Source organism: Varroa destructor, unplaced genomic scaffold (assembly GCF_002443255.2).
Source record: "Varroa destructor unplaced genomic scaffold, Vdes_3.0 BEIS01000003.1, whole genome shotgun sequence".
In the NCBI taxonomy this organism is placed as follows: domain Eukaryota; kingdom Metazoa; phylum Arthropoda; class Arachnida; order Mesostigmata; family Varroidae; genus Varroa; species Varroa destructor.
The window spans coordinates 50734358-50754921 of NW_019211456.1; the positions used below are offsets into that span (position 1 = coordinate 50734358).

General features: G+C 37.7%; 2 protein-coding genes across 24 annotated transcripts in view; one reads left to right on the top strand and one right to left on the bottom strand.

The window, feature by feature from the left end:
• Window positions 1-11717, top strand: part of fwd (phosphatidylinositol 4-kinase beta fwd) — a 42470-nt gene extending 30753 nt beyond the window's left edge. For 7 of the 8 annotated variants that reach the window (XM_022800382.2, XM_086985104.1, XM_086985103.1 and 4 more), the window contains 10 exons: window positions 204-298; window positions 704-822; window positions 1068-1373; window positions 1686-1863; window positions 2205-2354; window positions 2599-2691; window positions 4009-4171; window positions 4367-4533; window positions 4717-4859; window positions 5125-10565. In XM_022800382.2, the coding sequence (XP_022656117.1) occupies window positions 204-298; window positions 704-822; window positions 1068-1373; window positions 1686-1863; window positions 2205-2354; window positions 2599-2691; window positions 4009-4171; window positions 4367-4533; window positions 4717-4859; window positions 5125-5251 (1541 nt within the window). In that variant the 3' untranslated portion in view covers window positions 5252-10565. Of the gene's footprint in view, window positions 1-203; window positions 299-703; window positions 823-1067; window positions 1374-1685; window positions 1864-2204; window positions 2355-2598; window positions 2692-4008; window positions 4172-4366; window positions 4534-4716; window positions 4860-5124; window positions 10566-11025 lie in introns of those variants that run through there. The other variant, XM_022800390.2, reaches the window with a different exon arrangement.
• Window positions 110-20014, bottom strand: LOC111248296 (kelch-like protein 25). 16 transcript variants are annotated; one of them, XM_086985112.1, is made up of 12 exons: window positions 19331-20011; window positions 17455-17538; window positions 16881-16994; window positions 16378-16548; window positions 16018-16196; window positions 15645-15807; window positions 15197-15508; window positions 14674-14903; window positions 3581-3670; window positions 3048-3202; window positions 696-1915; window positions 110-288 (listed from the first exon to the last, which is right to left on the bottom strand). In XM_086985112.1, the coding sequence occupies exons 1-10, from the start codon at window positions 19541-19543 to the stop codon at window positions 3064-3066; spliced, it is 1695 nt and encodes a 564-aa protein (XP_086841238.1). In that variant the 5' UTR covers window positions 19544-20011; the 3' UTR covers window positions 110-288; window positions 696-1915; window positions 3048-3063. The 16 variants fall into 16 exon arrangements, with proteins under 16 accessions (XP_086841238.1, XP_086841241.1, XP_086841233.1 ...); XM_086985115.1 differs by having other exon boundaries at window positions 696-2704; window positions 3581-3660; window positions 19331-20010; XM_086985107.1 differs by having other exon boundaries at window positions 696-2704; window positions 19331-20009.
• Window positions 20015-20564: the final 550 nt, after the last annotated feature.

The following is a 20564-nucleotide window of genomic DNA, read 5'->3' on the forward strand; positions in this document are numbered from 1 at the left end:
CTCTTAACGCCAGAAAATGACTACCCGCGAGATATAATAATACGTAATAACTAGTAATACAAGCTTTGCTGAAAAATATACGTATGTATATAATAAAAAGATGCTGCTGTAAACAATATTCGGCTTGAGCTATAAATTACGTTTATTTACAATGACAAACATTTGACAGACAACAGTTTTGCCGTCCATGAAACGTATTGTAGTTCACAGTACTCCGCACCTGGTTGTGAGGATTCCCCCTCAAGCAGCGGTTGTCCTTAACTCAAAAGATCGGGCGCCATATCTCATCTACGTCGAGGTATGCACTTACTTTATTATCTCTATATGATTCATTGTTGATTAATCGCACACTGAATGATTTCAATAACCGCTGTACTCGGCGGACCAATGTAGTATCGTGCATAGCTATAATCCTGTAGGCTAAATAATAACGAGATAATTATAGAAATAGAATAAAGCCAAGCATATATATATATATATATATATATATATATATATATATATATATATATATATTAAATACGTCACCAGTCTCCACTAGTCCTCGTTTTTAGGTCCCTTGTTTATTCTGTACCTCCGAGATTATCTATGCTACCATTCTGGATTGGAATATGGAATGTTTTCAAATATAAAAGATAAGCTATCATATAAATAATGGTTTTATGTGTAGAATTCCTAATTTGCGACGGACTTACTTTAACAGGTTGTGACAGTTGACGACATTGCTACAAGTCCGGTTCCTTCGAAAACAATCCATAATTATTCAATCCGAACCTCGCGCAGCGAAGAAAATCTTGAACGGGATCCCGACAACAGCAACGGGTTAGTTTCGCATTGCAGTGGATATTCCGTCTACATTTAATCTTTTTGATGATTTGTTTCGTGATTAAATATTGCGGCACGTGATTCGACCCCAATGATGAAAAACTAAAAATAACCATTACTAGGGTTTAAATTTTCAAGGTTTTTCATATATTGCGAATGACGCAGTGAGCTGCAAATGTAGGTGGCATCACTGAACTTAATTCTAGCAATCTTGTGCTCTGTTAATGTTATCGATTCGTCAGATCTTCGTCGAATCCACCGTCGGGCTCTCTGTCGTCTTCATCGTCATGCCAACAGCTGCATATACCAGGCAGCAATAGTGGCAGCGGTGGTGGGTCACCTGGACTGGGAGGTCCTTCGAATGGAGGAGGAACACCTGCCAATGGCGTTACAGACGGAGGTGCAAACTCTGGAGCGTCAGGTGACGCCCTCGATGGGCATTGTACGTTTTCGTTTGCCGGCGACGAGTGGTCCGTTGAAGATGATGAAATTTCAGCCCAGTTTGGCACTTCAAGCTCAATGAACCACTACTACAACCATCATGATCGGTATGCTTGACGGGGGACTCACCTAAAATCACTTTGTGCTAGTTGATTATACTCAGATAAGAAACAGAGAAATATCATTGAAGACGTTTCGGCCGCATATCTATTAAACCAAAGGCTAGAACGGTATAACATAAAAGGATCTGGTTAAGTGGCTATTTTTCGACCTGTAGCAATGCTGTAGACGGATGGGGGCCACTAATTCTTTATTTCTTACAAATTTTACCACCAGACTGGGCCGCAGTGTGTAATTAATTATTGGTGGTTTCACTATCGGATTCATTGCGACTATGATGGTTTTTTTTACGATGGCAGGGACACACTCTCAGTAGATTCTGGCGTAGGTTTGTTGACAGTCGGGGCAGGCGACATCCGACGTAGGCTGAGCGAGCAGCAGGGGGGTAAGGGAACGATGGGAGGCCGTCGTCAGATCCTCCAAAGAGACCCTGAAGACCCCTCCGCTGCGGCACTCAAGGAGCCTCTCGATGATAAGGTGCGTCACTCATAGTCTGTGTTTAGGGTGGCAGCATCGATGATTGTTTATCCTAGACAAAAAAGTCACAGACCTAAAGCAATTTTTGTATCTGCTAAATCGTAATAGCAGGACGTGTCTCTCTGATAGAAGATAATTATGCTTGCTTAATTAAAAATGGTGGAAGAGGATACCCCCCACTTGGTTCTCTTCATTTTCATTGATTAAATCGGCTAAGAACAATTTACCTGTTGTTATCTATTTGTTTAAATACAGAGATACTCAAACCCAAATTGTTATGATTAGTTATGATTAGTCTTAACAAAAAAGGTATATCATTGTAATGAAATTACTATTCTTAGATTGAACGTATTCGTGATGGATCTCCGTATGGCGGACTCAACTCATGGAAGTTAATTTCGGCTATCGTGAAATGCGGAGATGATCTACGTCAAGAACTAATGGCCTCCCAGCTGTTGAGCCTTCTGCAGACAATCTGGGACGAGGAAAAGGTAAATTACTTTTTTCATATTTCTCTCCGAAGGCAAAAGGAAATAAAAAAAGAAATGATTTTCTTTTTGAACCTTTGGAAATGAATGGAACTATTCTGCTATAGACGGTAAGTATTTGATACTTTTAATGGAATTCTGCCAGTCACTATGAATTTCCATGATCGGTGTCAGTTAATAATAAAAATCGTATATGGTGACTTACGTTTGTGGATTTAATACTCAGGTGTACTAATCTTTGTTTTAGCTTCCTTTGTGGATTCGACCGTACCGTATATTGGTGACTGGCCATGATTCGGGAATGCTTGAGCCAATCCTCGACACTATGTCCCTGCACCAGGTTTGTAGATTCGCTATTGAATGATCAAGTCAATTTACTGAGCATTTTTCATGTTCTATATAGGTTAGGTTGGCTGATAAAAATTAGGATAACTATAGTGGCATCGCCTTGAAGTTCGTTCACGCACATATTCTATGAACGAGTTGCTAGCGTGCGTGATTTATGACAACATCATTGTAATACAGTAAAACTCATTATAGAATACCCATGTTTTAATGAATCGTTGTGTTCGGTCGGGAAACAAATGCTGTCAATTTGTTGTTAATGTTCTCTTTCCTCGTAAAGCTGCACGGCATATTTGTGTCTGTGAGAGCTGTGAAATTGAAGTGCAGTTCTATGACCATTGACAGACTTACGGTATTTATTCAGGGATTAGGTACTCATACCCTCAGTGGATGTCACAAATATACACGCCATTTCTCTGCCTTTCAGCATCTTATCTGGCACTGCGCAACACAGTAATAGTGACAGAATCCTATATAGACTTGCTTCCGGTGACGAGATGTGGTGTCTCGACGTTAGTATGAAACAAAGAAAAAAAATGGGTAGTTCCAGAATGGCAATATATTCTTAAGCCCAGAGTTGAGTTAGATTTCGAGCCCATGAAGACGACAACTTATATTTGACGAAACTGAAAAAGTTTTGCGTACTGAGAAATGCTTTAAGAAGATAAAAGAGCTGAAAAGGATCTATATATTGTCTAGTTACGTCGAGTAAAAGACCTATCCCACTGAAAAGACCCTATAAGCGAGACGAAATCATCCTTCTCCAACAGAATGATGATAGGCCATACGTGGCACAGACTGTGAAATCTGATTTAGAGGAGCTTAAATAAGAGCTTTTTTGGCACATGCCACATTTTCTATGTGTCTCTCTGGCAAATTATTACCTTCTCCGATGACTGATGAGTGAACGGAATAATCGCACATTTGATAACGAGGAAAGTCTCGAAACCTGGGTGGGCCAGATCTGAAAAGTTCTGGCGGGAGGGAATAAATAAATTAGACGATAGATGGGAGAAAATTAGACGATAGATGGGAGAAGGTCAAAAAAAGTATCGGCGAACGCATAATAAGTTGTTACTATAATTTGAAGCGCTATTCTTTGTTAAGTGAAAAATTTAGATGACCTACGTTTAACTTAATCAAACTTAACTGTCTTTCTATTCTGTTGTTTATTACAGTCAATATTATGTATGCGCATTTTCCTATTAACACAACGTACCATGACTCATTATTGGAAATTCAATGTAACTACCATCGTTGTCAATGGACGCTCAAACTAGTAACAATGGCCTTTATTGATTTTTGATTACAGTTAAAAAAATTACATAACAATTGTTCACTGGTTGCGTACTTTGAGCGGGAGTTTGGCCCACGTACATCTGAGCCATTTCTTACTGCCCAAAAGAACTTTGTAGAGAGCTGTGCAGCCTACTCCATCTTGTCATACCTCATTCAAATTAAAGATCGTCACAACGGTGAGACGTTGTTTTGTTAAGCTAAAATTAATTTTCTGTAATTGATCGGCTGTTAGTCACATACACGTATATATCAGTACATGGCGGCTAGCGAACTTTAAAAACTATCATCTTAAATCTTTTCGAATTCGATCGAACTACAAACGTACCACAATGAAAATAGAACCTTCCTTTTTATTCGTCCTTTACAAATAGGAAATATTTTACTGGATGGAGAGGGCCACGTAATCCACATCGATTTCGGGTTCATCCTATCGGCATCTCCTAAGAATCTTGGCTTTGAGTCATCACCATTCAAACTTACCCAAGAATTCGTACAAGTCATGGGTGGTACTAGAGGCGACATGTTTGAATACTTTAAAGTAAGTGCTGCAAGAATGGAAAAATACAAATCACCTACTAATCGGACATAGAGAAACATGAAAACTCTTGTTGTCGAGAAGGCTACGGAAAAGAGACCTTGACTGAGGACGTGTAACAACCTTGTAACAACCTAAATCAACTATCACTTTACACTTCGTTTTTCTTCTAACTTTGTCTTCTAGATGCTGATGTTAAAAGGCCTCCTTGCTACGAAAAAGCATCAGGAACGGCTGGTATCTGTTGTCGAGACGCTGCAAGCTGATGCTCAACTGCCATGTTTCCAAGGTGGAAAAGGCGCTTCCGCATTACGAGCCTTTAAGGACAGGTATTTTTAAATAGTAACATATTTCAAGGCATATATCATCACTGAGTGCGTATTATGGCTTTGTCTGCAATAATCGTAGTAGAATCAGCCGTTTTATCGCTAACCAAACGTAGCTAATCGATAGCAGCGATTGTTTGTAGTTTTGTAGCTTGTGTTTATTGAATAGGTATGCTACAGAGAGAACTGCTCTGGGTCAAGTCGGCTTTTTGGGCTCAAACAGTGTTAACTGATGTAATTCCGTTACCGTCTGTGTTTTGATATTTAGATTCTTAACTCATTTGACAGAGGAGGAGATAACAGCTAAAGTTGAGACGATGGTGGAATCTTCTCTTCATTCGCTGACAACGCGACTGTACGACGGATTTCAATATTTCACAAATGGCATTCATTAGCCACCATTAGGAAGCCACCTCAGTAACGGGGTAGTCTGGCTGCAAATGTAATAACGAATCGCTTTGTTTACGGCGGAGTCATTTAGGAGCTCCAAAGGTAACCAAGAAAAATCTAAAGCACAACAGGAAATGCATATTGCGCTCGGGGCACAACCGAGAAGACGTTGCGTACTATGAGGTTGCGTTTAAGCCCGAGCTTGATATACCTCGCCGCCCCCCGCTCCCGCCCCCCAGAAATTATTATCAGAAACGAAATTAATACCATTTTTCAGTTGGGGTAGCTATTGACTCATAGCCCAATTTACTCGAGCCACAGTTCCGGTTAACTGAATTTATGTTCATAATTTGGTCAACGAGGTCGACGTTGTACACCTTTTAAGAGAAGTAGGAAATCTTGGAATAAAGTTAGAAGATTTATGACAATTTACGATCACAATGTACTGACTGCCATTAAATGAAAAATCCACAATTGCTTCAATGAACAAAAACACATGAACCTTAAACAGTGTCCAATGTGTACTTTGCTACGGGTTGCATCATTACTATACTACAGTAAACGGAAGCTCACGTGCAAATGACTCCAAAATAGAAGCGACTTCTTATATGACCTGTACAGTGTTGTATGAATATAGAACTATTATACTTTTCCTATCCCAATGAAAGCTATAATTAACTGGACATTCACGCATACAAACAATGCGGATGACAGTGCTCAATGTGAAAAAAAAAAAAGGTTACGATAAATAGCAGTTAAAGAGACGAACGAGTCACAACTCAACATAAGGGCAATAAAAAAAAAAGTTTGCTCTTGAGGAAAATTCTATTTTCTCTCCAGAAAATTCTATTTTCTCTAACTTCCCTATTATTCGAAGGAATTTCATCGTAGAATAATACGTCTTCGTTCCGTCTCGATAAAAGTAGAGACTAGAATATATGCATGACGGATCACCAACCCATGTTGCTTTAAAGCCAAGTCATGTAATAATTTCACACGCTTATATTATTGCGATAGGATTTGTTTACCTGACAGAAACCAAACACAAGCAGTCGAAGGCACGATGGTGCATGTTGTTAACAGTCGTATTATATATACATTATTGTAGCTAATTAATTTTATTTGCAGAAGTATAAAAGTTTGAAGCACCATCATGTAGTTGACGTCTCGTGGTCTCTTTGGATCCTTCATTAGTCGTTTTTATATACTTGACAGTGGTCTCTAACTTGCCTAATTGCTGCGTATCAAAAATCTAGTAACTTTGCCTTTAAGTTTATGTATATGATGTAGTATATGCGACTTGAAGAATATACGCCATAAATGATAAAAAAAAAAAAAAAAACTAAGCATCAGGTAGTTAGTTGATACCAAATAACAAAAAAATCAACTCGCAAGAGACATTCACTTTTGTTCCTTTTGTTAACAATATTATAACAACAACCGTTCTATATTTCGTTGTCTAATGGGATCGTATCGGAATAATTTTTAACAACGAACGGAAAAATATGCGAAAGAAGTATTAGTTTGTGGTAACTGGCGCCATTTAACGTCATCTATTCTCATAATCAGCAGCCGCATTGTATAGTATGGAAATATGGGTGTCTAATGTAATACCAGTAGTTAGTAAATTGGCAGCATTGCGTTAGGTGAAGGATACGATACACAGGCTGGTGTCAACCACGTTCTGTGCGCTTAGAAAATGCAATAGAGACAAAGACAGTAGGGGCAAGCAGGTGACCACCTGTCTACTTTTACGATGTCTAGCCCTGTTTCTAGCGCACTTGCCATTGAGCTGAAAAGTAGGCGATTAAATTCAGGAGCTCCTCGTTCCTTGTCCTCAAGGGCAAAGTACTCCTATTCTTCACCGCTGTGTGTTGGAAAGTCATGAAATGCGCACGCCGGCGTCTCGCCGATGAGCACAGGAGAGGGCAAAAAATGATTTTAGTGAAACCACGAACAGGGATGCTCTATTTCTAATGTTACATCAGTTACGTACGATGTGGTATTATGATGCATGCATTACACAAAACTACACATTCTACACGCAGATGTACGGTCTACGTACAGATGTAGGAGCTTAATGATTTAACTCGTTTGCCTGCCGAGAAATAGCGCGCATCTATCTGTAGCACGTAACCTGATCTTATTATTATTTTGATAATTATTAGGGATAATTATATGTAAAATATTGGGTAATACCTACTGGTGCATATTCGTAAGAATCAGCTAACGAAAATAACTAATACACACAGACACACCGTCGTAGTCATAATAGTTACTGCGGCGCCTGAGCTAAATGCCGGACGCATTTGTTTAGAGAGGACATTTATTCAATGAGTAAGTTCTAAGACGTCTGTGGGATGAAGTCGCTACTCTTACGCATATATTTGTCTTAGAAAAAGAAATATTTCTCTAATGCTCGCCACGACCGTGGAGCGATTACAAGCTTAAAGTTACACTCAAAGCGTAATTGATTTTTGACATTTATATACATTAATTGTATACATATATATGATAATTACTCAACTCTTTTATGCCCACCTGCTGGCATAAAATGAAAATCAAATGAGCTGTTCATAGATATAGGAAGGTCGAGGAACACATCCGTTTTATGTAGTATTCCGAATAATTGAACGCTAAAATGGCGTCAGCAGTATTTGCCATAAGTCATGAATGATTTAAATGTTTAGCTGGACACCGCGCAACACGTGCATATGAGAATCCATACGAAGCCAACTGCTCCGTGCAGAAGACATGGAGTAAACTTGCCAGCGTTTCATTGTCTAGGTAGGCTGATGTGATAATGAGAGCACCCGAAAGCGGATGCGAGGTTCTGAAAATGATTGTGTATGACGTCGTACGTTTGTGTGCTGAGTTTCTGAGTAAAAAGCGGACTACTGAAAGCCACGTCCGTGCATACAATCCATTACTGCAAAAATGGTTTACATCTACAGAAAACTAATGAAGAAAGATACGCACACGTTCTAGTGTTTATGACAAACGCGACTAAACAAAATACACAAAAGTAGGCGACAAAGTACCTATCCGATCCATCTAGGAGCAATGATCGCGTGCTAAACGATATAAACCGATGATAATGGATAGCAGATTTTATTCCTCCCGCTTTGCTATTGGCCGGTTTGGCCAACCATACAGAGCAACTTAGCAATGGCGACGAAGGAAGAATGAAATAATAATCAACCGATAGGTTAATAGGAAACAAACAAAATATATCGTTACTAAGGCATAAAGCAACGGAATGATCGCGCATGTCGAATAGGCCGTGAAGTTAAATAGTCGGAAGACAGATAGTCAGCACAGTTGATACAAGAGATATCGAAGTGAAGGTTCGACGGGGACAGCCGGACTGTTCCAGCTCTAGACTAGACATGATAATAACAAAAATAATCACGTATTTAGGCTGGCCATAGAATGATGACCCTCCATATAAAAAATAAGGCCACGGACTGTAGGTAGATTTTGCATCACTCAATAGCTTATTGTGTCTGCTAGCGGAAACTACACCGTTTCCCGCTTCCTGAAAGATTCACCGAAGAACCCTGTTAACTTCCTTTCTCTCGGGCTATTAAACAATGCATTGTATTAATTAGGTTAATTAACCATGCAATAACATAAGACATTCAATAATCTTCCATTGGCAGCGAATAGTTGAAGGCCACTGAACCAAAGGGCTTTAAAGATCGGCTCAGCAGAAGATATTTAGAAATATTACTGTGCCGTCGCGTCTTAAAACGTACGTTTTGTAATTAAAATTTTTGGCTGTGTTTAGTGCTTGTAAGATGGTAATATGTTGTGAACTCTGACAGGTAGTTTTCCAGTAGCGCTCTAGATAAACGCCTACCGATTATAAATATAAATTTACCGAGAATTCAAACAAGATTATTACTGTGATCAAATGAAGGCACGGATACGATAAATGTCTATTTGAGAGCCCCAATAATGCGCGTATTTCGTGGCTGGCGTTGAAGTGTCGGCTTTCCACACATAATGATTATTATTGTTCTTTGTTCTCTGTCAGTTGTGTCAAGTCGCTAAGCCATAGGTAGGCGGCAATGGTTCAGTACGATATGTATACCCACCAAGATGCGCACACTTGAACGGACAAACTCCAACTATATACGGTGCATACAGTTAAAAGCATTATAGTTGTAAGTGCCGTTGCAAGATAAAATTTCCTCAGTCCATCCATCCATCCATCTGTTCAAATGTAATAGAGTCTAATTCATATATACAGAGTAGCTAAAACCGTACTAATTGGAGGTACCAAATGATAACAATAGCGGCAGCATTCATAAGTTTTGTGACTATAAAGACAAAACGTTACCGCTGACAGATTGTTAAAGTATCTGTATAATCATGTTGTGCGCCAATATTCTCCCACACATGGCTAATTTGTGCTTCAAGACATTCTTGGTTAACTTCCCCACTCCTACATAGCAGAACGCCTGATCAGGTAAAAAATTATTATACGATCTAACCTGGCGTTAGCTTCATATCTAGGGATGAAGCCGTACATTAGGCCCCTTTTCCAAAACCCTACGAAGACTCTGACCTCATAGGACCTGAACTATTTCGTTATCGATCACCGGATGAGGTGAATCAGCAAAAGGGTCATTACCCAAAATCCTAGAAGTAATAATGGTAACAATGAAAATACACTACACGCATTAGCCTTAAGGCCTGATATTTTCAGTTCCATCCCGCGAACTGTTTGAGAACTTATGTAATTATTATTATTATTAAGTAGATAAACCATGGCTTCGCTGATACATGAATTTTAGCAGCAGCTTTGTCAATAAATACATGAAAAACGTAAAAGATTCAAGCTGAAAGCAAATATATATATATATATATATATATATATATATATATCGGCGACTTCCTTGAGCGGGAATACCGGTTTACACGTATTAATTATAACTTATATATCATCAGTTTTTAAGGATTACGAGTTCAGCAGTCTATTTCCGAAGCAACAATTGGAACAGTCGAATGTTTGCTGGTGGTTCTTATCGTAATGGGTTCAGTAATTCTCTTAAATATTGCAAACCTGTACTGCTTTGCAGAGACATTGTGCGTATTGTACAATAATAATACAACGCTCTCATCGAATGTCGTAAGAGAAAATAGGTTATTTTGATTATTAGCGTTTAGTTTTTTTAAACACGATTTTCGAAGCATGAGCATCAACACCAACTATAGTTAATTTTAGTAAAGATTGGTGAAAATTAAGCCATTAACAAACATATGACGAGAATAATAATGATAAAAAAATAAACCATTTCTGTAAATAGCAAAGCTCAGGAGAAGTCTTCATTTTAAAAAAATAGAGAATTTTTTAGGTATGTATGAAAAGCCATTTTTTGCTATATTGGAAAAATGAAAATCTCTGTTACAATAACTGATTACATTAGCAAAATCATTATATCATTGTAATTATGCTTGCATTTTAATTGCTACTATTGGTACTGTATCCTTCGATTCTTTTTTGTTGATCGGGTTAAGGGTCTTATACGAATAAGGACCCGTGGTTTTCTTAGTTTAATCTTGATACTGGGTACAATGTGAAATATTGGTTACGTAAAAGTCGACTTACCACCGTACCGTTTTGAGTGTTGTCATGGTTATAGAATAATAAGCTTGCTTTGAATCTGATATATCTATCAATTAAGAAAACCAACAAATAAAAGTGGTCAAAAATCTGTAGCTGTCAAATCGTGAGTTTATTTCGAAAATTAAGTTTGTTTTTTTGTTTCAGGTCGCTTTATACATGCAATACAAGACGGAACTACATACAAAGCATGATTTCCGGATATATATATTTATAAATGCACGTACGTTAGTGTATACATATATACAAATGATACACGCGAAGCAAATGATGATTCTCTGCCATGGCTAGGCTGATTACAAAAATGTAGCACAATATATATTTTGAGATAAGGCGAAGAGATGAAGAGGAGAGATCACATCACATTTCAAAGAATGATTCTTGAGGTCATGTAACAACGGGAGCAACCGGATTCTAAATTCACAGCATCTTATATTTAAATTTATCGCAAGCCTTTTGTTGGACATTTTATGATTAAAATAGAAGATCCGGGACTATCTGAAGAATTCGTGCAGATAGCTAGCATTGTTTTATCACCTTTCCTAAATTAGGAAACGTTTATGAAGACTCATTTATCACATGAAAGAGCGTATAAAGGTATCCAGTAGACTAAAAATAAAATAGTATTGCTCGAGTAAGCTCACAGTGTATTGCGCTTCACATAATATTTTTCAAGCGGATTCAAACCCAGAAAAGTGATTGGGTAGAAAACTAACCTTTTATGTAAGATAATAAAAGCTATAGCATATAATACTTTACGTGTTTATACTTGTACATGCTCTTCGTAGCGTCATCCAAGCAATAAAACCACCGTATACGTTATTAGAACAAAAAACGCAGAGGTTTCGCTCTCCTTCCTAGAAGTTTTTGGGTTTTCAATGGTATGGATATGAAATTAAGATAAGTTGTTTTACTAATGATCTCGATATAAAGTTTTTCTCAGCTTCATAGGCTGGGCATCTAAATTCACGACTTTGTTTCCTTCTTTGAGTTGCTTCTTGTATTGTATCTAAACAAAAAAAAAAGCTTTTGCATGGGTTAGAAGTATTATCCCTAACAGACTCCATTTAATGTAACGATCATTCACAGCGGTTATATCTTCAATTCAAGACTTAAACGGTACGCTAGTCGTTTTCAAAATGTTCCTTCCTTAGTTCGTAAGTATTTTCTTAATAAATACTATTCATACTGGATACTGGTAGGCGTAAATTTGTTAAAGTGTCAGTCAGACACGCCACGTACGGCGGAATTAAATTTTCGGTTAATAATCAACCAAAAGTTTCAAAAATGCGAGGGCCTAAATCGGCCGACTGATGTAAAAAAAGGTGCAAAAATCAAAAATCAATATTCCCTTCTTTAGAGCCACTATAATTTATAGACAAAATATCAAAGTGTATCAAAGATGGGCCAATTTATTAAATTTTCGAGAATCTTTCAAAATTTCCCCTGATTTTCTTAGAGGTTGAATGAAAACTCTCTATAACATAGACGTCGATTTAGAATAAAAGTTCGTAACTTTGGTATGGTTTGTGCCACCTGAATACACTAAACAATAGTTGATATTCGTAAAACGACACATCAGTTTTCGCCATGTTTTTTTTGTTGTTTTTCTAAAAAGACGTTTTTTTTGGCATGAACAATAGCAAATTGACGCATGCCCGCTAAGGAAAAAGCCGCTAATGTTTAGGCAAACATTCGTTTCACCCCGTAGATTCGTCACAGCTTTCTCCTCGCGAAGTTATTCATTCGCGTTCCTTGCGCTTTCCTTTAATTATTTTCACTTCACATAACATGTTCAACTTTCAAGCGTACATCTATACGAAGGTGCGTTACTTTATGTTGCAACCATAAACTTTCGGTGGCTTCGTTGACAGCATAATAATAGAACGTTGTTACAATCCTAAGGTCTAAATTGAGTCCCCAGTTGCTAATTAGTGAAATTAAAAATACGGTAGTGTGCAGAATCCGTAAAAAGATATGTCTCGTCCTCCATCGTCTTCCTGAAGAGCATGCACAGCGACCCTGAAGTTGCGTGTTTTTGATTAAAAAAAAAAATATTCTCACAAATTTTGTCGTATGACGTTAATAGGGCTTGAAGTAGCGCCTTCTGGTTTTTTCAACCAGAGGTTCAGCCGTTCAATGGTTTCAATTAGAAAAAAAAATAAGCATGAAAATACTCAGATAATATGTCATATTATTACAGAGCACACCAATAGTATATTTCTTAATTATTTCCGTTGATATCTCTATAAAACAACGAAGTACAACTCATCAATTCACTTGAATTGCATTTGTGCGATTAATTGTGCATTGTGAAATCAAATGAAGCCACAGTAGGATTCGAACCGAAACCCAAATCTACCCGTCATGCGTACATAGTGGATTAAAGCACTCGGGATAGCCGCGGATGTCTACGGCTAGTAACATAAGCGCTTCTTCGGCCTTGATTATAAACTTTTGCGGGGCCCAGCCTAATGCTGCTTTAAACCGGTCGCAGGGATGAATTCAACGCCCATTTGTTCGGGCGATTTGCACGGGACGCGCCATCTCACGCGGCTCGCGCACGGAAAACCGAGTCAAGCTACCTTACGAATTCAACATTCTTACAAGACACGCAACGATTTTGAACCACTACTCTGCAATGTCGCCACTGGACACCTTTGCGAAATCTGCGCGCGACTACGAGACGCACTGATGGTATCTGAAGCCGGACTGTCAGCAGGTTCAGTCACTTGAAAGTAAAGCAAGTTTTGAACATTCTTGTGTCCTGTAGTACGCAAGGTGGTTTCAAAGCAAGACATTCCAGCACGAGCGGCACCCGGGCTGCGTAGATACCGGGACGCGTAACAAAGGGTTCGCTGTGTATGCAATGATCCTAACCGAAGTCCTTGGAAGGGTAGATGTCAGAACTGCACAGCAAGTCCTCATCTGAACAAAATCATTGCTAGACTGACAAAATATTAAGTGGAAAAAGCAAGTATAGATCAACGGGTTTTTGTTTTAAACCAGAGGAAACAACGCTGTTACAGACCACACGAAGCCAGGTGAAAATGCGATCGCGCGCTGCTACTTCGCAACACGATGAACAGGTAAACACTCAAAAAACCGCAGCAGATACTAAGCTCTTTATCGGCCTCGATATATATACACAGATAAAGAAAATGGTGGCTCCGTGTGAGGGGAAAGGGTCGAGATGTCTAAGGCTTAGGAGCTGAAAATGTGAATCCTAACATCTGCTTCCAACTGTATTTTTCAACAGCCAAAAGCAATCGGTTACATACAATATAATGGTGCGCACATCTTTAAGAATCGGCGATAATTATCTCAGCGCTCGGAAAAAATATCCGCTTTGAGCACACAGAAGAAACTTCAGAGGAACTGGCTCAGCTTTGAGCACACAGAAGAAACTTACGAGGAACTGGCTCAGAACGGCTTTGACTTGGTCATGTCGAAACATGACTTGGTCATGTCGAAACATATGCAGATAGCGCACGTGGCTTAGGCTTGAAACTCTGGAACCCTTCATAATGTATAAAGTCATGGAACACATCTCCTATATTACTATGGATTACGATTGTCAATTATATGCTACAAAGTGTATTTGTTTTTACCAGTCAGAATAGGCACGTTTTTGAGGTGTACTTTTTACAGTACCCTGCAATTAAAGTAATTCACCTACAAAATTTAGAAGCGCAGTCGCAGGGAACAATTTTTTGAAAACATTGTCCGTTTAAGTTTGTCGTACCTGAAAATACTGGTATCCACTCAAGGGTAATTACAGGAAACTATACATACCTTTTTAAGATTTTCGTTTCCAGATCAACAATGAACTCCGTTATTTCATTTTCCGAAAAATCGACGCTGTAGATTGTGCGGTCGATAAGCGTACATCTACTAAATTCGCAATCCGGAGACATAAGTTGAAGATGTTCCGTTCGAGAATTACTAGGGTTCCATAGTATGATAAGTCGTTTTGTAGTCAATATTAATATTTGGTGGTCTAAAGGAAAAGCGTGTGTAATCGTCTGCAATTACGAAAAGGATCGCAGCTTAGAATAAAACACGATGACTCGCTTTAAAATTGTATTCTACTAAAGAGACCATTTTTTCATACAACATAATGTAAAGTAGTTCACTGTATCATGCAACAATAACATTATGCAAGTAAATGGCTTATAAAGCTTATAACAATCCAACAGCACACGTATGCCGAAACCCAAAACAACGTGATGATGATAATATATGGAATTAAAAAATAAATAAAAAAATATAAAAATATATAATATAAATATAACTAAAAAGTTAAAAATTTACTTGCATCCATTGTAGTTTCGATCTTGAGTACATCACTGGACGATAAATCGAACATTTCGTCGGAGAAGCAATACACAATTGAGGTATCAACGAAATGATAAAAGCAATTATCCAAAAAAACCACAGTTTTGCATGGGGGGCCGGGAATACGGTTCAACGAGTACTTTATGTGGAACCAACGACCGGACGAGGGGTCAAATACTGATATCGTATCCAGTTCAACGCGATACTTTCCATAGCCGTGACACATAATGATTTTCTCATGTCCCACCAATGTCTGGCATGACCGTCGTTCCGTATCCATCCTTTGGACAACCTTTAGAAACAAAGCATTAGTTTGCACAGTTGATTATTCATCGTCTAATTCTACATACTAATATTGTAAAAGAGCCTCAATCAACAACAGAAAGCGGCACCAAGATAACAAAGAGATTTAATGTCTCGATACTGACATCCCAGCTCTTGTGAAGATTGTCGAACCGGTAGACATCCATATTCCAGTTGCCGCATCCGATGCGCCCTTCACCACCCAGTAAATACAGAAACTGGCCAAGGTGAACAATAATACACCCAACCGCGCGCGTCGGCAGGGTCGTTATTCGTTTGAGTTTTGAACTGCAAAGTACAATATAACGTGCCATAAATGTTTAGCGCTTCGTAATCTCTTTGTGAACGAATTTTATATAGAAAAACTGCTTTATTCCAATCAAGTGAAAACGCTCAGAAGAACAGTACTACTCGTCTGAAATCTACTCAATCGAAAGTCCATATATTTTTATGATGGATTTTCTATGACACAACCTTAAAAAATTAACAGAATTCTACCTGCGGCGATCCCAAGCGTATAAAGCGTTATTGTCTGATATAAAGCCAACAGTAACGGCATCTTTTCGGAATCCCTTTCGTGTTGGAGAATCTTCGGTGAGGGAATGCAAGAGTTGCAAGCTCTCGCTTAGAGGCTGCGTCAAATTTTGAAGAAACAGCTCGTCAATAAGAGGAGCGACCTATATAGAAAAAATTATTTGATATAGTACATCCTAATAAAGTATGCCTGAAATAAGGAAAATATGTTTTTATATGCTATGGATACCATGTTATGATTAGCACATGTACTTGAAAACTTGAATCACAGTGTTTGAGCGCACTGATATATAAACCATTAAGTACGAGAAAATCAGTAATTACTTCATCTACTATACGGCCTCGCGTAACTGCTATAATCGCTTTGTAGACGAGATTTTCATCGGCATGAAGAAACTCGTTTTTCACCAGGCACTGGACTAACTCGTAATCACTCGTCGACAATGTTTCCACCAGGCGATCAAAGCACCATGTGGCAAGCTTAATACAGGATTCCTGTTGTAAAAAACATGTCTATGTTATTATGCCTTGACCAAACTGTGCCTATTGTATCTACAACCCTTAGGTAATAGGTTGTTTTTCAATTCCTTCGGAGCCAACAATGATATTTGCCACTTTAATGCAGTCTGTGCAGGTGTAGGACGCCTTATAAGTGTGTTAGCTAAGCAGAGATTTGCATGAGAATTTCGCATAATTAAATTTAAAATGCAGATATAAGTTATTTTTGTTGATTCAGGCAAATGTTTTATTTGCTTTGCATATATCCAGCTTTCTTACTACCTTAAAATCACCTTTCGTCGAACGAGTCGTTAGAGAGCATGTAATACCTTTAAAAACAGACAATTATAAGTATTGGCGATGGTAAATGTTGCCGGAACATCTTGTGATAAGCGTAATTGGTCGAAGAAGTAACGTTCCACTTGTTTTTTCAGGTGCCTAACCTGGAAAATACGAATCAATTTGCTACAGTGACAAACTTAAATTTTCACATTGGTAGTTTCTCATCGGATTCCGTATCTGCTTTTTGAAATTTCCCTATAATCAGTTAGCCTACAAAAGAGATTCAAGCTATGAAAACATTGCAGTTAATATCCACTTCCAAAGTAGAGCCTCATAATATTCAATTTAGACATTATATTGCTCTAAAATGATCATATCCACAATATGCCAGAACTTCGTTTAGTTCATTTGTTTTAGCAGATTTATTTTTGTACTTGTTAATGCATATCGTCTACATTAATATTAAGGCAAAGTAACACAGTATTGCTTTTTTTGCGCCATTACTTCGCAACCGAATATTGTACTTCCGCACAGGTTAAGTATCTATAAAGATACTGATAAGGACTGTCTTCGTCATTTTTACCACTTACTTGCTACGCTAAGATGATCGAATTCTCTTACCTGTAGCAGGTCGCTCGCGGCTAAAAGTCTGATTGCGTTTTGCTTAGAGATGCTTACCAATGATTTTTCACAAAAGTCGATCACCTATTAAAAAAAATCATAGGTATATAAATAATATTTTCATTGAATCATACCTTTCGTGTAGTACATGTCATGCTATTATATTGCTGATATTTTAATATTATTCATATTTATAAAAGGTGTTCCCAACCCGTGTGCGCACTGTTTAACGAATCATAACTATTTTTTTTTATCATACTTTTGAATCATTTGAATAGGACACCATTATTCTGAAATGCTATTAAATTTATGAAAATGATAATGTAGATGTAAACGCACATGTTTCCCAGAAATACAGCTAAACACAATTAAACCGATTCATTATACGATATAATTTGGATACAGCGTCAGGGCTTCAAAAAACCTTATTTTTCCAAGCATTTTTCAAAATTGTTTTCGATCCGTATTATATTTATTAATATAATACGGATCTTAGGATGCGATGACCACTTGACCGTTTTGCAGATTTTTGGGATGTTGTCATAATAACTTTTTAGGACTATTTTTGTCTGTTAAGGTCCGCTGATGCTCTTGGTTTTTCGACACATCATTTATGAACGCCCTAAACGCTTCCATCCGTCTTGAAGTCATCTTTCATTCAATTTCCTTTAAGTCAAGTAGAGGGATATGCTTACCTGCCTTATACCTTATAAATTACCTACGATATTATAAATTTATTACATTTTATATTTTCATAAATATAATAGCACTTCAGGATATTTTCTTATTCAAAAATATGACAAGTATATGATTCAAAAGCACCCAGAAACAATATATAAATTTCCCAAGAGTTACAGTATGGTACGATACTTCAAGCAAAAGGTTAAACGAACCATTAACTTTTCTGATGCCTGGTGATGAATGACTAGTGCCAATTACTTGAATTTAGTGCAAGGCTTTGTTGATGTATCCGGATGGAATTTAGTAAAAATGGCTTATTTACTCTCAGAATAGGACGAAACACCTGAGCTGATGACATCATCAGCTACAAACAAATTAATCTCTTATACCGAACCGAAAGAACGAGGTTTTACAGATAGGACATCAATGGATTTTGTGAGTACGCTTTAGTACGAAACCTACGCCAAAAGTACCGAAAACACTGGAAAGTTTTAAAACCAAAATTAAGCAAAAATGCGCCACAGAATGAAGCTAAATATTCAATTCACTCAGAGTCCAGCGTTATCAGCAGTTTATTGACCAGAACGGTATTAATTTGAAATACCTACGGTAGGTAGTTATGCATTTTAAATAGTAATTATTTATGGTTTTAATCGAACGATAATTATATTGAATAAATGTAACCGTTAGACAGCACGTACGAAAAATTTAGACAGCTTTAGAGATACTCGTAATAAAAAGTCATGATTTACAAAGAAATATTACGATATCGGTATTTGTCATCTAAAAATGATAAAATTCAAAACTTTATACAGATGTTCTAAGAATCATTTATCCCAATTAATTTTTCCTAATTTTTATTATTAGTCAATTTTCGACATCCTATTGTTAAAATTAGATGTAGAATTTAATGCGCATATATATACAATATACGTCAATAACACAAAATGCTGTCAAATCTTAGTGTTTTCTATATGTTGCTATTAAGAACCGCTGCGATCATAATTCTATAGTTTTTCGTGTTAGAGGCTTTATGGTTACCAAAAAAGTCGATTGCCTTATTATCTAAGGCAGTCGACTTACTAAAAAAGAAGCCTCTTTTTAGTAATTGATTCGGTAGAATACGCTTGTGCATCACTTCTGCAATGTGAACATGTTACGCACTAAAAAATTAGCGGTAAAAAGAAAAACGTACGTATTTATGCGTTGTCGTTAACTTTTTCACACTAACCTCTTGCACCGTCTCTGGATCAATGTCATGTAATTCCACGTGATCCTGGGAACTCTCTCGCCAACAAGTTGATGCAAACATTATAGCGAAAAAGTCCGATGCGTTTTGGAGACATTGCCGATTGGTACGAAACCTTTGACTCAATACGCAGATTGTAAAATCTTTTTCCATTTGCATAAGAACTTACGAATTAATTAGCCACTCTATTCGTGAAAAGTTCGATCACAAGTTTCGGGGTGTTTACATACAATTTTTTGGCACATCAAACCACCGGCAAGGTGCTAGACGTTAGGCGGGATCTCTACAATAATGCTATTGCTTGATAATTGGCACCAATTCGCTAAATACTTCAAACATGACTCCCTTTCGACATTTCGGACGAACATCTTAAAGAGCAAATGCTTAGCTTGGATTAAAAATAAACATCTTTATGATACAGGCCATTATTTCTACAAAATGCCTTGCATTATCCCAGTAACGCCCGAACAGAAAAAACTGTAATATATGAAGAAAATAATACAACCTAGCACAAAAAGCTCGAGCGCGCTATATCAAGTATCGTCCGACTTTCCCCAGCTTTGCACAATTGATGAATGGCCATAGGAGTGCTGTTGTCTGCTAAGACATCTCACGGGAGCGAATTCAAAAAAATGCTGCGCGCGAAGATCACATGTCAACTAACGGCTCCGAGCAGCTAGAATGAAAAAGCTCTCGATTCTTACTTCAAATAATCGACACCTCTAAATAAATGGTAACTGTTTTCAAGTCGTAAATCAAAAAAAAAAGTTGGTATCATGTTATCTTATTAAACCGAAAGATAATCTTTGTCTTTATTTTGCAACTACTATTCGAAGCTTATGGCATTTACTGTTATTTTAGTATTGGCGTTATCATTGCTACAGGACGTATTTCGTAGGAATTAAGCTGTTTATCAGTGATTTTACACACTTACCCGCCTTTATACACCCATAGGCAGCTGATCCGCTGCAGCTGTTTAAATACGTTCTAACATTGCGTTTTTCATTCGACCATATGTTGTCTGCAATCAGAAACCAAACGGCCTCGCGACACCAGGTTGTCTATCCTACAGCTTCCTGGAAACGAAGGACCGGTGTTTACAGTGACCGCAATCTTTACGCCAGGCGCTTGGTCCAGTTCCGCAGCAACAAAAACCTATTTCGCAAAGGTCAATTCGGGT